Source organism: Podarcis raffonei, chromosome 8 (assembly GCF_027172205.1).
Source record: "Podarcis raffonei isolate rPodRaf1 chromosome 8, rPodRaf1.pri, whole genome shotgun sequence".
NCBI classification, from domain to species: Eukaryota; Metazoa; Chordata; class Lepidosauria; order Squamata; family Lacertidae; genus Podarcis; species Podarcis raffonei.
Window position 1 is genome coordinate 33,192,769 of NC_070609.1, and position 11,479 is coordinate 33,204,247.

The following is an 11,479-nucleotide window of genomic DNA, read 5'->3' on the forward strand; positions in this document are numbered from 1 at the left end:
AACCACAGGTAGTTCTGCATGCCTTCCAAATCTGTTTCTTTGTATCAGACCACTATGGAAACTGCAGGGGCCTTTCAGAATCTTGTTTGAAATATAGCTCAGGGGCCTGCTATTTTAAGAGGCAGAGGAATCCTATGGCATGCCCAACACTCCTGGGTGAGCTTATTAATAGCTCTTCAGATCCCCACCTATGCATTTCAACAGCGAGCAGATACTTTGGGAAAGAAATCAGTTGGCTACAGCTTAGGAAACACTAATGAAACTAACATTCTGTATTATTCTGTTCCTTTTATCATTATAGAAGACAATTGTTCAAATGATCTAAGTTTGTTTGTTCAAGAAAGATACACAAGAGGCGGCGACTGGGTCAGACCAAATGCCTCTCTAGCCCAGTGTTCTGTTCCCACAGTGGCTGACTAGATGCCTCCAGAAAGCTCCAAAACAGTTGCCCTCTGGAATCTGAAGGTAGCATATAGCCATCATTACTAGTAGCCATTGGTAAAATTGTTTCCTGTGCATTTTATCCAATTTCATTTTAAAGCCATCTTAAGTTGGTGGCTATCATTTTCTGGTTTCCATACTTAGCTACCCATCTTCATTGGTTTCTAATATTGCGAGAGGAGGAAGCTCTATGTATTTTCTTTACCACTCATCTCCTTCCTTAGCTGCCTTTCCCCCCTTTCTCTGAACTAGCCGCCCTGCCTGTCAAAACGTTTTTAGCTTTGCTTGTTAGGAAGGTGCGCCAATCCTGTGTTTACATTGCTTGCCTTTTTCTGCACCTTTTCCAGTTATGGGCTTATTTGTGAAAAACGGAGTAATAGTATTTCATAGGCTGCCAATGGAAATCTGTCTCACTGCAGGCATGAACGGCTGCCTGTTGGGCCCCGGGTGCCCCACAAACTTTTGCCTGTACCTGTTGGTGATACAGAGTCAGACTCCGGACCCCTCTAGCTCAGTGCTGCCTACACTGATGGGCAGCGGCTGCCCAAGGTTTCAGGCAGGGCGCTTGGAGAGATTCTAGTTCTCACGGCTCTGATCAAAAGGGCCGAATTAAATCGGAATATGGGAAGCCGCCCTATGCAGACTCTTGGGTCCCCCCAAGCGCAGTACTGTCCACGCTGACTGACAACAGTAGCTCTTCAGGATTACAGGCGGGGGTCTTGGTCCTGCCTACCTGGCCCCCTCTCCCCTAGGGCTGGGCACAACAGCGCTCCGCCCTGCCCGAGGAGCCCCGCTGCAGAGCGGCTTCCTTGGGGCGAAGGCGCGCAGCGATGACGTTTTACTTCCGGAAAAGAGGATTGTGGGAAAGGAAAAAAGATGGCATCTACCAAGAGGGTGCTCTATGTGGGTGAGTGAGAGCGCGGGAGGCGGGGGAAAGGGGCGGCGGCGGGGAAGGGGGAAGGGGATGGCGACCCCCGGGACCCCCGACTTAAGCGCGTGGCCTTGGTGCGTCTTTCAGGCGGGCTGGCGGAGGAGGTGGACGAGCGGGTGCTCCACGCAGCCTTCATCCCTTTCGGCGACATCACGGATATCCAGATCCCCTTGGACTACGAAACGGGTGAGGAGGAGGAAGCGGGGGGCGCGTGGCTTCGTAGCTACAGCAGCAGCAACCTCGGGCGGCTTTGGACTACAACTCCCATCAGCCCCGGTCCAAAACCTGTGGAGGGAGGAGTTCCCGGCGTTGGGGAAGGCTGAGCTGGAGGGCGGGATTTTTCTCCTGCATTTTGAGCCGAGAGAGGATTCCTGCAGGTGGTAACTTTGCCATGCATGGCGTACGGGGATCTTCTCTGCTGCAGGGCTAATGCTGAAGGTGCAGGAGCTCTATCACGGCCACCCTCGGCATGCAGTGATTCCCGTTGCTTTGAAAGGCATTTCCCTCTGGCGTGGGATATGTTTCTTCCCCAAATCCCTGCTTGTCCCCTGCAAGTGGGTTTGAGAATGGGCCCTGTGTGTTAGGGTGTGCAGGATGCCAGAGAGGATAGAGATCCTGCACCTTGAACAGTCGTGTAAAAGAGGGGAAACCACACCTGGCATGAGAAGCCGTGCCTGTTGAAATGGCTCCGTTTGCACAACTGCTCAAGATGCTGGAGCCCTGTCCTCTCTTGCATCCTCCTACTGAGGTCTACCCATGGAGAGGAGCGATGCTTTGGATTCCTAAGGAAATACTTGAATTTTTAGGCCACCACATTACATTTTATATTGTATGCCTTAAGTGGGGATTCTTAATAGCAGGTGGCTCAGATGCTAAGACTATTTCCAAACTGTGACAGAGGTGAGGTATTCTTAGGTTTAGTCTTGACAGCATAACATACTGTACTTGTTCTCAAATGAGACTCATGAGCTGCAACTGTTCATCGTAACTCCTGAATGACCCACTGAGTTCCTCTTTGGCTTTTTAGCTTCTGGTGTATGAGCTCCATAAACATTTTTTCCATAAATGAAATATGAAAAAGAGTGTACTCAATGTTTTGCACCATCTATAATAATTTCACTCCACAGTGTTTGTTAATTATTTAATTGCGTTGTTCTGTTCCAGACATTTCGATCTTAGATTAGTTCAAACCCATCCAGATGGGCAGAGTATAAATAAATTATTATTTTTTATTTAGTAGTATTAGGAGTTTAGCTCTGAATTCCTACTTCAGCATGACGCAGATTGGTTTTAGATCTGTACTTACAAATTGATCCTGACAAAAAACAGAACTTCTTATGGAGAACTTTTAGTCCATGATCTTTGTGGTTTCTTGCTTCCTATATTCTCTGAGAAAAAACAGCATCCGGGTGGTAGAATGAAAGTGAATTTCTGAGCACTTTACTCCTGTTCACTAAATGGTCTGCTAGTAACATGCCATTAATCAATTGGACGGGGCTTCTGAAATGTCAGTGTGAGACATTTTGCTTCTCTTTGCAATCTTGTGTTGATGTTTTTTGTCTGTCTTGGAGCCTTTGAGTGCTAACTTTTCTCTTGTATTTCTGCAGAAAAACATCGAGGTTTTGCTTTCATTGAATTTGAGCTGGCTGAGGTGAGGAATAGTAGAGGGGGGAGTTTTGAGGTGGATTTTCAGATTTGTTGAACTTTTCCTCATCCATTTTCCCTCACGTTTGCTGAACTGCTGGTGGGGTGGTGGTGGTGGTGGTTAAAAAGGGTGCTGACTTGGGTAGTGGCTGGGTTTAATCAAAGAAGGAAGGGTTGGCCATTAGATAATCAAGGCTTTTGAGGGCAGGGGGAAATTCTTGATTTTCCAGGAATATTTTTATAGTTGCTTGAATAATTAAAATTGAATGAGCAGTAGAGAGTAAATGTAAATGTATCTTGGGTCAGAAAGCAGTGTTTGAAGGCGCCCTTAGGATTACAGTGGAACAGAAGCTTGTATTGCTTAACCATGCAGAATCATGACTCTTCCTCATTACATTCCTGTTGCTTCAGTTAAATTTCAGAGTATGCAACTGTTGAAACTGTGAATGGGCAGAATTGTAGACTGGTGTTCAAAAGTGTATTTCTGTCTTTGTAAGCCTGTAGCGACAATGTGCCTGACTATCTGCTGCTTCTTGTGGGTCCTAGGAACAATTTCTCTCTCAAACTTAATACTTCTTGGGATAGGGACACCAAGCTGGAGTGAACTAGATGAGCAAGTAAGCACATAGTAAAATCTATATTTTTCCTTTTAGGATGCTGCAGCCGCCATTGACAACATGGTAAATTGATCTTACTTGCTTTTCTGGAAAGTTCAAATGATGCCTCTGCTCTGGATTCCATTTCATGGGAAGAAAGCAGCCCAGACACCTTGGGCCACCCTTCTGGGGTGCTTTACACAGCCTCCTCATGCAAAAATGTTAGTTTCAGGTGCCCTTTGAGAACTAAGAATTGAAAGATCTGTTATCTCCTTGCTATTCATTGGCCTGATTCACACAACACTAAACCAGCTGTTTTTATTAATTAATTTATATACCACTTAATTGGCAAAGTGACTTCTTTGTCACCCAGTGGGTGTGATCTTGGGCTACTTGCTTCCTCTTAGCCTAGTCTACCTCACAGGGTAGTTGCGAGTATAAACTGAAGGGGTGCTGCTCTGAACTCTGGCAGAAGGGTGGGATAAAAATATGTCATTAAATATTACTGTCCCCCTTTCTAGAATGAATCTGAGCTCTTTGGGAGGACTATTCGTGTCAACCTGGCCAAGCCGATGAGGATTAAGGAAGGATCATCCCGCCCAGGTGAGGCATGGAACTGAGATTGGTGCCACAAGCCAATAGTCTTAGCTATTGTGTGTGAGGAAACCATTGTATTTTATACCTTGATGGCAAAAAGATCAATACTAGATTCTTTTTTCTCAAGAGCACCTTCTGTTTCTCTTTGACAGTTTGGTCAGATGATGACTGGCTGAAGAAATTTTCAGGAAAGACGCTGGAGGAGAATGTGGAGGAAGAAGGGGCAGAGCCTGCCCGATCAGAGACCCAGGAGGTACATAGGCATTATCTTGGCTTGTGGTGGGAGCATGCAGCGCTCTGTAGTTGCAACATCTTTGGGGGGACATAACTATTGAGCCACATCTACACAGGGGGCTTCTTACTAATAATCTGTTTCACTTGCTGAGCACTTTCAGTCCCCCTTAAGGTGCAGAGTACCCCTGCACAGTTTAGCCTGCACAGCCTCTTTGCCTACCTGCACAATGGATGGTAGTGTTACGCCAGTGCACACCAGGTTGCCTAACAACTGAGTGCAGCTTGGAGGCATGGCATGCTCTTCTTCCACATCACACACACCTTAAGAGGGGTTTCTTTGCTTTCAGAGGTGGCAAAATTCACTTAGAGATCACAGCGGCAACAATAATAATAATAATACATTTATAAACTGCTTTGAAGTACAGTGGTGCCTCGCAAGACGAAATTAATTCGTTCCGCGAGTCTTTTCGTCTTGCGATGTTTTTCGTCTTGCGAAGCACGGTCCGTCGCAACTGCACCTCTTCAAGCGGCTTTAAGAAAAAAGGAAACAAACTCGCAAGACGTTTTCGTCTTGCGAAGCAAGCCCATAGGGAAAATCGTCTTGCGAAGCAACGCAAAAAACGAAAAACCCTTTCGTCTTGCGCGTTTTTCGTTTTGCGAGGCATTCGTCTTGCGAGGTCCCACTGTATTTAGTTGCTTCCTGTACATTATCACAGTAATCCTTACAACAGTCCTGCTAAGGCTGGTCACACAGAGATAGCGGCTTTGCTGTGGTCGCTTTCAAACTCATGGTTGAGGCGACTAGGGTTTTGGACTTGGAAAAAGCTCTGTTTTTCTTCTAGGGTGAACCACCAGCAAAAAAATCAAGGGCAAACCCCCAGGTTTACATGGACATCAAGATTGGAAACAAGCCTGCTGGTCGATTGAACATCCTGTTGCGATCTGATATTGTACCTATGACCACTGGTAAGAAAAGGCTCCTTTTTGTACAGTGACAGGTTGGAAACCCCAGATTTCCCCCCGTAGTATTTCAGATCAATTGCCTAGATCCGCCTCGCTCTGCTTTTTGAAGATGGAGGACGACATTTCAGCACCTCACCCGTTCTCTTTCTTAAGAATTCTTATAGATGGCAGGCACTTGCTGATATCCAATGTTCATTGCGTTCAGAGTGGACCCATTGATTTCAGTGGGACTACTCTGAGTGTGACTATCATTAGATGTCACACAGTAGCTCTGAAGTAACATCTGTAAGCTTCCTTTGGCCCTGGAGATTTGATTTCAAGTAGTTACATGTTCTCTAGCATTGTTTCTTTTTATCCTGGGCTGCAAATCCTTCTGCTTTCCCAATTGAACATAAGACTGAGTCAAAACAGAATAATTTTGTCTTTTCCTGCTTATCCATTAATGTTCTGCCATTTCCTGAAGCAGCATACTTACTCCCTTATTTTCCTCCTTGCTCTGAAGTGAGCTAAAGAAGCCCCTCTCCTTTACTGTGTTCTGCATCCTTTGCAAACATGGGAAAAGGCCATTTTACTTGTCTCGTTTTCTCCTGCAGAAGTACTGACATTATTGTTTATTTCTACATATATTAGATACCGTTGCTTTGTTTTTAATTTTTAGAATTCAGTTGGGATCATTTTTACATTATCAGTGTAGTCAGGGCTTTTTTTTCAGCCAGAACTAACCAGAACTCAGTTCTGGCCCCTCTCCTGTCAGGTGGGTGCCATTGCCATTATCGGAGAATAAGTGAGGTGTTCATGGTGAGTTCAGACACCTTTTTTCTAGAAAAATAGCACAGAGTATAGTAGAATTATTCTAAAGAAGACTGAAGAGGCTGAACTATTACCTCATTCAGCTACGTTTTGTTGTATGAAATGAGGCTATTTTTGTAGCTGTCATTAGGCCTGGGCGATATATTGATATATTGCCCAGGACCAGTATGAGGGGTAGACTGTGAATGTGGTTTCACTAAGCGGTATATCGCTAGTGAAATCTCCACTGCTCCCTTGTCCCACCAGTGCCCAGCACAGTGAGGGAGAAACAAGCTGCAGCTGGCCACTGGAAGAAGTGGAACTCAGAGCTGTGGTGCGTTCACCAGTGTGAAACTGCCATCGCGGTCTGCCCCTTAGGCCAACACAGAGGGAGAACCAAGCTACATCTGCCAGGTGCCGATACAGCTTGTTCCTCCCTCCGAGTCTTTAAACTGCTTGGCTGACAAGTGCACAGCTGCCCTCGCCACAGCCAAGCAGTTTTAAAGAGCCCCCAACCTGCCAGTGGCTCGTGTGAGGCAACATCGGCGTGGAGGCTCTGTTAAACTGTAACCGCTCGCGGCTGAGGAAGCCTTGAGCCTTCTCCTGCTAGAATACATGGGAGTGGGAGGCTTTGCGCTCCCTGGCTGAGGTGTGCAAATAAGCCCCCATCCCTCCGGCATTCGTGCGTGTCAGATGGATGGGGATCTTGCTCAGCCGGGGGTCAAGAGTCTTTGCGCTTTCTGGCTGAGAGGGCCGTGCCAGCGAAGGTGAAAGGGAGCCCTGACGACGGAGTCTGCCAGGTTCCGTCGCAGTGCTTCCTCTGTTTTTTGGCAAGGGAGGGTGCGAGCAAGCAGCCTCTTTCTCATAGGAAAAGGAGGCTGCTTGCACACCCACCCACACTCTTGCTGGCGAAGCTGGAGGATCCCTGTGAACAGAGCCTATCAGGCTCTGTTCTCAGGGATGCCTCCATCTTTGCCGACAAGGAGAGGGCAAGCAAGCAACTTCTTTCTCCCAAGAAAAGGAGGCTGCTTGCCCGCCCCTCACACCTTGCTGGCAAAGGCGAAGGGAGCCTTGCAAACTGAGTCTGTCGGGCTCCGTCACAGGGCTCCCTCCATCTTGGGGAGTGGAGGGCTAGCTCAGCTGGGGGGACGGGAGCCTTCATGCCCTCCAGCTGAGCAGTGGGCTGGGGCCAGCTGCATTGCTGAAAGCACCTCAGCTCCTGCACAGTGAGAGCTGAAGTAGTCTCAACTGGGGCCTCGCAGGCTGGGGCCCATGCAGCTCTTTTCAACTGTGACGTTGGGTTGGTGATGTTGAAAACCTAATATCAGCCAGCCCTAGCTGTCATAAGCCCCTTCATTGTCCTCCTTAATTTTGAACATTTCTGTTTTGACCCTCCTGGATTGCAGAGAACTTCCGCTGCCTGTGCACACATGAAAAGGGCTTTGGCTTCAAGGGGAGCAGCTTCCATCGTGTCATCCCTCAGTTCATGTGCCAAGCGGGAGATTTTACCAACCACAATGGCACTGGGGGCAAATCTATCTACGGGAAGAAATTTGATGATGAAAACTTTATCCTGAAGCACACAGGGGCAGGTAAGCAACAGAGTTGCTGGGGTGGAGGGTGCGTTTATTTGCCCTCGAGTTGGTCAGGCAGTTTGGAGTCGAGGTTCTCTTGATCTTTTGACTTGAGCCTCCTGCTTTAATTGCTGTGTTGTTTTGAATTATTTTATTGTGTATTTTAATTATGGTTGTTTATATTTTAATGTTAGCATAACCACTTTATAATTTGTAAATGACTTAGAAGCCTATTTTGGCAGGTGAATACATTAATGAATACTAATAATATCCAGCAGGTTTGTGCCAAGTCGGAGCATTCCCCAGAGTCTGCTCTTTGGTGGTGCAGGGATAAGTTGGGGTGTTGTTATCCTCCTGCCTCTCTTCCCTTCACCCCAACCAGCCACCACCATCAAATAGTCAAGTGGGCTTCCTAAGGCCATCTTGCCCAAGACACCTGGTCCCCCACTTGCATTGAAGCTAGCTCTGCACAAAAGAATCCAGGTTCCTCAACACTGCTTACTGCAAATGAGGCAGAATTGTTTCTTTTACTTAGCTTTATTCTAAGAGTGTTAGTTTTTACATAATCTTCCAAATTTCAAGTTTCCAGGCAAAGAATTGAAGGAAGTGGGAGTTGTTAGATTTTGGGGTGGGATGGGGGGGATATATTGCAAAAATGCAAAGTGTGAAACATTTATATCTCCTAAATGGTGGTAGTTGGCTTTTTAAAAATATATAATTAAATGCAGGTTTAGAAGATGCTACAGGATCTTCTAGTCTTCCAAAGCTGGAGGTGCAGGAGTTCAGTCTCCTTGTCTTGTCACCTGTTCCCTTTTCCTCAATTTGTTATAAACACACACACACAGAGATAGATTTTTTTATTCCAGATTTGGAGGAAATTCTTAAAAGGACAGCTTGTGTCTTCGTAGGTTTGCTGTCCATGGCCAATTCTGGCCCCAACACCAACGGCTCACAGTTCTTCATCACATGTGATAAGACTGACTGGCTGGATGGGAAGCACGTGGTCTTTGGAGAGGTGACGGAAGGAATGGACGTGGTGCGGCAGATTGAGGTTAGAAAGCCAGAGGGACTGAAATGTCCTGGCACGTTTTTATTTCTTCCTTTAACCTGACTTTAACATCTGCTCCTCTCTCTCTTTATTATAAAGGCCGAAGGCAGCAAAGATGGGAAACCAAAGCAAAAAGTTATCATCTCGGACTGTGGTGAATATGTGTGAATGTTTGTGCAAGCAGAAGTGAACTGGAAATAACGAAATGAGCAGAGCACCACATCACTTGGTTACAAAAAGTGTATTTGTATGTCCTTATTGAGATCTGTAGATTCTAAAGAAATCTATTTTGTACAGAACTTTTCCTCCTATAAATAAATTATAGCTATTTTTTTACACCTGGCCTTTTAAGAGTTTAGCTTTTTAAACTTTCTTGCCAGTTCAGCCATGTTTGTCTTTCTGAACTACAATTAGAACTTTTTAGGTTAAAACACTATAGACTTCTCTAACCGAACTCTTTCATCACAGGAAAAACGCTCCCTGAGACATTGCAGTGTCCTTTTCTGGACATTTTCAAGAGATTGAAAAGGTACTGTGGAGATTCTTCAGATCTAGGAAAACCTGGCTCAGACCTAATGAGACCTGGTGCAGTTATTTGACTTCAATAGATTTTGAGGCCTTAACTTTAATATCCCAAATCTACAGTGAAGCAGTTTGTCTTACCAGCCTAAGTCCTGTGCCCAGAAGATGCCAGCATGGCTACCTTGTCACCACTAAATCTGGAGAGCTGGTGGTTACATTAATATACAGTGGTACCTCGGGTTAAGTACTTAATTCGTTCCGGAGGTCCGTTCTTAACCTGAAACTGTTCTTAACCTGAAGCACCACTTTAGCTAATGGGGCCTCCTGCTGCCGCCGTGCTGCCAGAGCATGATTTCTGTTCTCATCCTGAAGCAAAGTTCTTAACCCGAGGTACTATTTTTCAGTTAGCGGAGTCTGTAACCTGAAGCGTATGTAACCCGAGGTACCACTGTACAATGTTAAACGATAATCTAGTGTTTGTTTTCTTATTTCAATTTATTTGTTGACTGATAAAACATTCCTAGGTGACACTGATTGTGTAGAAATCATTGTGAAATCACACTGAGAGGCCGCCTTCTGTGAATGGGTCTAATGCCCCTCTAAACTCTCTATAGGTTAGCCATCCTAAAATAGTTCACTTAAAAAAGGTTTAGAGCTACTTATGCTCCCAGTGGTTATCAGCCAGGGTAGAACCTCCATGTGCCAATGCAGCATACCCTTAAGTACCAGTTTCTTTCACCACATGATACATTTCAGAGTACAATTGGCTCCAGCAAACTTGGTGGGGTAAACTGCCACCAGCATCTCCTTCCCAGCTCCCTGTCCAAGTTTTGATGAGCTTTTGCAAAAAGGGGTGGGTGGGTGGAAATTGGAGTAGCCAAAACACACATGGTTCATTGTTAAAAAAAAATGTAATCCAGACATGCTGTATATATCCAGTAGAGAATCTGATTGGTAAAACCTTCTGAACAACCAAGGGAAAGGATTTTTTTCCCACACAATGTATAATTATGGGGTTTGTTGCCACAGGATGTTGTTACAGTCTCTACCATAAGTGGCTTAAAAAGAAGATTAAGACCTATCATCTTGGAATCATCACTGATGGCTAAAAATGAAACTTGTGTCTAGAAGCAGCAATGTACCACTAAGGAACCGATTCGGGAGCAGACAGGCATGGACTGTTGCTGCGATGGCTGTGAGATTCCAGGGAAGTGAACACCACACTTGAATGGGCCTATGGCCTAATCCAGCTGGGCTCTCCCTACTTAACTTCTTCTGCGTCACTGGAGCTGTAGCAGGCTATGCCAAAGGGAGTGAACTGAGGCCACAGACCCACAGGAATGGGTGTGGGCTGCCGTGCCTCTACTTGCTGGGGAGAGGAACTGGCTCTTCAGGTGTATGAAAGGAGATGCCCAACAGATCGAGCTGGAAATACTGAGGATTCTGCACAATCTTCCTGGCCTACAGAGAGATTGTGGTGTGGGAGTCACTGAATGATCCTCTGCTTGGGGACAGTGAGTAAGGGGGTGCTTTGGGGCGCTTGAGCGAAGCGCGTAATTATTCTGAGCAAAGCTATGTGCAAGTTGCAAAATGGTTCCTTGTTCTCTTTAGGAAGGGAACAAGCAACCCCCCTGGCTGCAGATGTGCTGAGCAAGACAGTCGGGAAAGCTGGTTGCTGAAAGAGATGGAATGAAGACATTTCTGTGGGTTGTGGCGTCCAAAGGAAGCCTTTCTGCAAAGAGGAAGGCCTGGGGCAAGGAAACTGCTCCATATGCTCGGTGCCCTTAAATCATTTGCTCTACTTCAGGGAAGGGGGTGCAGCTCCCACTTCTGCTTGGATGGAGCCCCCAAAGGCCATTGGACATATTTTCTTCTGCATGCGGCGAACACCTTCCAGATTGATTATACAACCTGGTTCTAGTGTAAGGTGCACCTCCAGCAAAGAATGGAAACTGGCAGACCTAAAAATGCCCAGAGTCCTTTTTGGTTGTCAATCCAGGTGTGTGAGAGGGGGGAGGGGTGCCTGCTCTCTGGAAATGCCTCAGATGATTGGAACCCATTGGCTACATTATACACAAAGAGAGGAAGTGGGTGAGGAGAGCCACATTCTCTAGCCCATTTCACCAGAGGGACACTTCTT

At 46.1% G+C, this 11,479-nt stretch overlaps 1 protein-coding gene across 2 annotated transcripts; it reads left to right on the top strand.

Annotated features, from left to right (window-relative positions):
* Positions 1-1,241: 1,241 nt before the first annotated feature.
* PPIE (peptidylprolyl isomerase E) lies at positions 1,242-9,469 on the top strand. Of its 2 annotated transcripts, none has more exons than XM_053399060.1 (11): positions 1,242-1,348; positions 1,460-1,558; positions 2,980-3,023; positions 3,670-3,696; positions 4,134-4,215; positions 4,362-4,462; positions 5,286-5,409; positions 7,602-7,787; positions 8,678-8,820; positions 8,917-8,971; positions 9,286-9,469. In XM_053399060.1, exons 1-11 carry the CDS (start codon positions 1,318-1,320, stop codon positions 9,414-9,416), a joined length of 1,023 nt encoding a protein of 340 aa, XP_053255035.1. In that variant the 5' UTR covers positions 1,242-1,317; the 3' UTR covers positions 9,417-9,469. The 2 variants fall into 2 exon arrangements, with proteins under 2 accessions (XP_053255035.1, XP_053255034.1); XM_053399059.1 differs by lacking the exon at positions 9,286-9,469 and adding an exon at positions 9,017-9,153 and having other exon boundaries at positions 1,243-1,348; positions 8,917-8,984.
* The last annotated feature ends 2,010 nt before the right edge of the window (positions 9,470-11,479 follow it).

Coding starts and splice junctions, on each gene's coding strand:
- PPIE (XM_053399060.1), top strand. CDS start 1,318: ATGGCATCTACCAAGAGGGTGCTCTATGTGG. Junction 1,349..1,459: donor CAAGAGGGTGCTCTATGTGG/GTGAGTGAGAGC, acceptor TGCGTCTTTCAG/GCGGGCTGGCGGAGGAGGTG. Junction 7,788..8,677: donor CCTGAAGCACACAGGGGCAG/GTAAGCAACAGA, acceptor GTGTCTTCGTAG/GTTTGCTGTCCATGGCCAAT.